The sequence below is a fragment of the Mus caroli genome, unplaced genomic scaffold, assembly GCF_978045245.1.
Source record: "Mus caroli unplaced genomic scaffold, Mus_caroli_1 scaffold_2, whole genome shotgun sequence".
Lineage (NCBI taxonomy): Eukaryota > Metazoa > Chordata > Mammalia > Rodentia > Muridae > Mus > Mus caroli.
The window spans coordinates 143,620,237-143,622,707 of NW_028227257.1; the positions used below are offsets into that span (position 1 = coordinate 143,620,237).

At 42.4% G+C, this 2,471-nt stretch overlaps 1 protein-coding gene across 1 annotated transcript; it reads right to left on the bottom strand.

The window, feature by feature from the left end:
• Positions 1-798: 798 nt before the first annotated feature.
• LOC147005936 (olfactory receptor 1G1-like) lies at positions 799-1,698 on the bottom strand. The gene has a single exon (XM_085834971.1). It carries the CDS (start codon positions 1,696-1,698, stop codon positions 799-801), a length of 900 nt encoding a protein of 299 aa, XP_085691097.1.
• Positions 1,699-2,471: the final 773 nt, after the last annotated feature.

Below are 2,471 nucleotides of genomic sequence, written 5' to 3' on the forward strand. Positions count from 1 at the left end.
CATCTGGTAGCTACTTTTATTCAGAATCACTTGTATTATGGTGTTTGTGATGCATACCCGTAACTCCAGCACTCAAGGACTGAAGTAGAAGGATCATAAGTTTGAGGTCAGCCTCAGATACATAGCAAGTGCCAGGAAACCCCAGTTTTCAAGAAAGATCTTGTTTCAGAAAACAGAAAGAATAAAGACCAAAACCCAAAAAATGTGTTTATAAATAGTTTTCTGGCTTCTATTCAAAAGATCTCAAACAGACCAGCAATTCCTTTCCTGAGGACACAGCACTCAATAGTTTAATATGTGAATGGCAAACTTGATGGAAGGCACCTCTATGGCTCTGAGGTAGGCAGAGTCCCAAGTTTCATGCACAATGTTCCCAGTTGCAGTGTCTTCATCCAGTCAATAGAATTCTTTTTTTTCTTTTTTTTTTTGTAAAGTTAATTAAAAACATGTTCTTCCACTTAACCCAGCCCTGAAAAAACTTCCTGACATTCAATGAGCTCAGGTTAAAATGTCATTATTACTAAAAGCATTAAGTAACGCTGAATAATGTCTTCTTTATCTGTTTGCATTTGTCTTTCATCATTTCTGTCTTGAAGTCCCATGGAAATTTCTATCCCCTCCTTCTCTCTTGGCCATCACTCTTTGCTCAATTCATGAGTTCTAGTCCAGTCCTGCCATGCCAGGCATTCTACACTGGTCAAACATATTCGAGATGCTGAGCATTCATTTTTTGCATTGAATTTGAGTTCTTCAAAAATTATAATTAAAAATACATGGGCTTTGACTCTGAAGTGTCATTTACAGATTACAGTGTTTCCCCAAGCCAAACAGTTTCCACAAAGCTCCCTTCATGTCTTTGTTCCTTAAGCTGTAGATAAAAGGATTGAGCATGGGGGTGACCATTGTATAAACAACGGAAGCCACTATTCCAGTGTTTGCAGAGTAGGAGGATGATGGCTGGAAATACACTAGAAAGAGAGCTCCATAGAACAGAGTGACCACTGTCAGATGTGAACCACAGGTAGAGAACACTTTATGCTTCCCCCCAGAAGATGGGATCTTGAGGATGGTGTTCATGATATGGGCATAAGAGACTAGGACACAAGTGAGAGGGACCACACCTGAGAGAGCAGATTCTGCAAACATTATGAGCTGTAAGGTATGGGTGTCTGAGCAGGCAAGCTTGAGGAGTGGGAGAAGATCACAGAAAAAGTGTGGAATGGAATGGGAGCCACAGAAGGAGACTTGAGCCATCTGGAGTATGTGTGATAAGGCCAAGAGGTTGGAGCAGAGCCAGGATGTGGCCACCAGCAACAGGCATCTTTGGGGACACATGATAGTGGTGTAGTGTAGAGGAAGGCAGATGGCCACATAGCGATCATAGGCCATCACAGCTAATAGGAAGTCATCAAGCATGGCCATTGTCATGAAGAAATACATTTGCAAAAGGCACCCAGTGTGGGAGATGGTTTGATGTTGGGTTTGGATGTTAGTCAGCACTTTGGGGACAATGGTGCAGGTTAAGCAGTTATCAATGAAGGACAGGTTGGCTAGGAAGAAGTACATGGGTGTATGAAGATGCTGGTCAGAGACAATGGCCAGGATGATGAACAGATTGCCCAATAAGGTCACCAGGTACATTCCCAAGAAGAGTGTGAACAGGAGAGGCTGCTGCTCTGGGTGGTCAGAGAAGCCCATAAGGAGGAAGTCAGAGATGATGGTTTGGTTTCTAGTTTCCTTCTAAGGCAGATAAATTATCAAGGATTTGTAGTTAAACTTACTGGCTTTTATAAAGGTCAATGATTGCAAAGACTTTTCTTGTGCCCTGCTCCTTAGAGAGGCCACTGGCAATGACTACTACTCATAGCTTTCAATTTGTAAATATGTATGACTATTAGGAATATCTGGTCAGGATGTCATTTGGCTTCTCCATCACTGTATTGTGGCATGTTCTCCCTAAGATTGTTTTAATGAGTGTAAACTGGATTTTTTCTCATATATTCTCCCTCTCTCTGTCTCTCTCTTTCTGTCTATCTCTCTATCTCTCTTTGTCTTTTTGTCTCTGTCTCTGTCTTTCTCTCTGTATGTGTATGAGTGTTCTGCCTGCTTGCATGTATGAGTACCACGTGTATGCCTGGTGGCCACAGAGGCCAGAATAGGGCATTGGATGCCCAGGAACTGGAGTCATAGACAGCTGAGGGCTGCTCCATACGTGTTAGGAACTGAAAAATGTTCTTTGCAAGAGCATCCTTTGCTCTTAATTGCTGAGCCACCACTCCAGCCCCTAAATCGGAATTTATACCTCCTTAAACTTGGCTCCTTTATTTTTTTTATTAGATATTTTCTTCATTTACATTTCAAATGCTATCCTGAAAGTCCCCTATGCCCTCCTTCTGTTCTACTCCCCAACCCATCCACTCCCCCTGGCATTCCCCTGTACTTCGGCATATGATCTTTGCAAGACCAAGGCC

Excerpts from the sequence above, each read along its gene's own strand:
- LOC147005936 (XM_085834971.1), bottom strand. The coding sequence starts at position 1,698 with ATGGGCTTCTCTGACCACCCAGAGCAGCAGCCTCTCCTGTTCACACTC.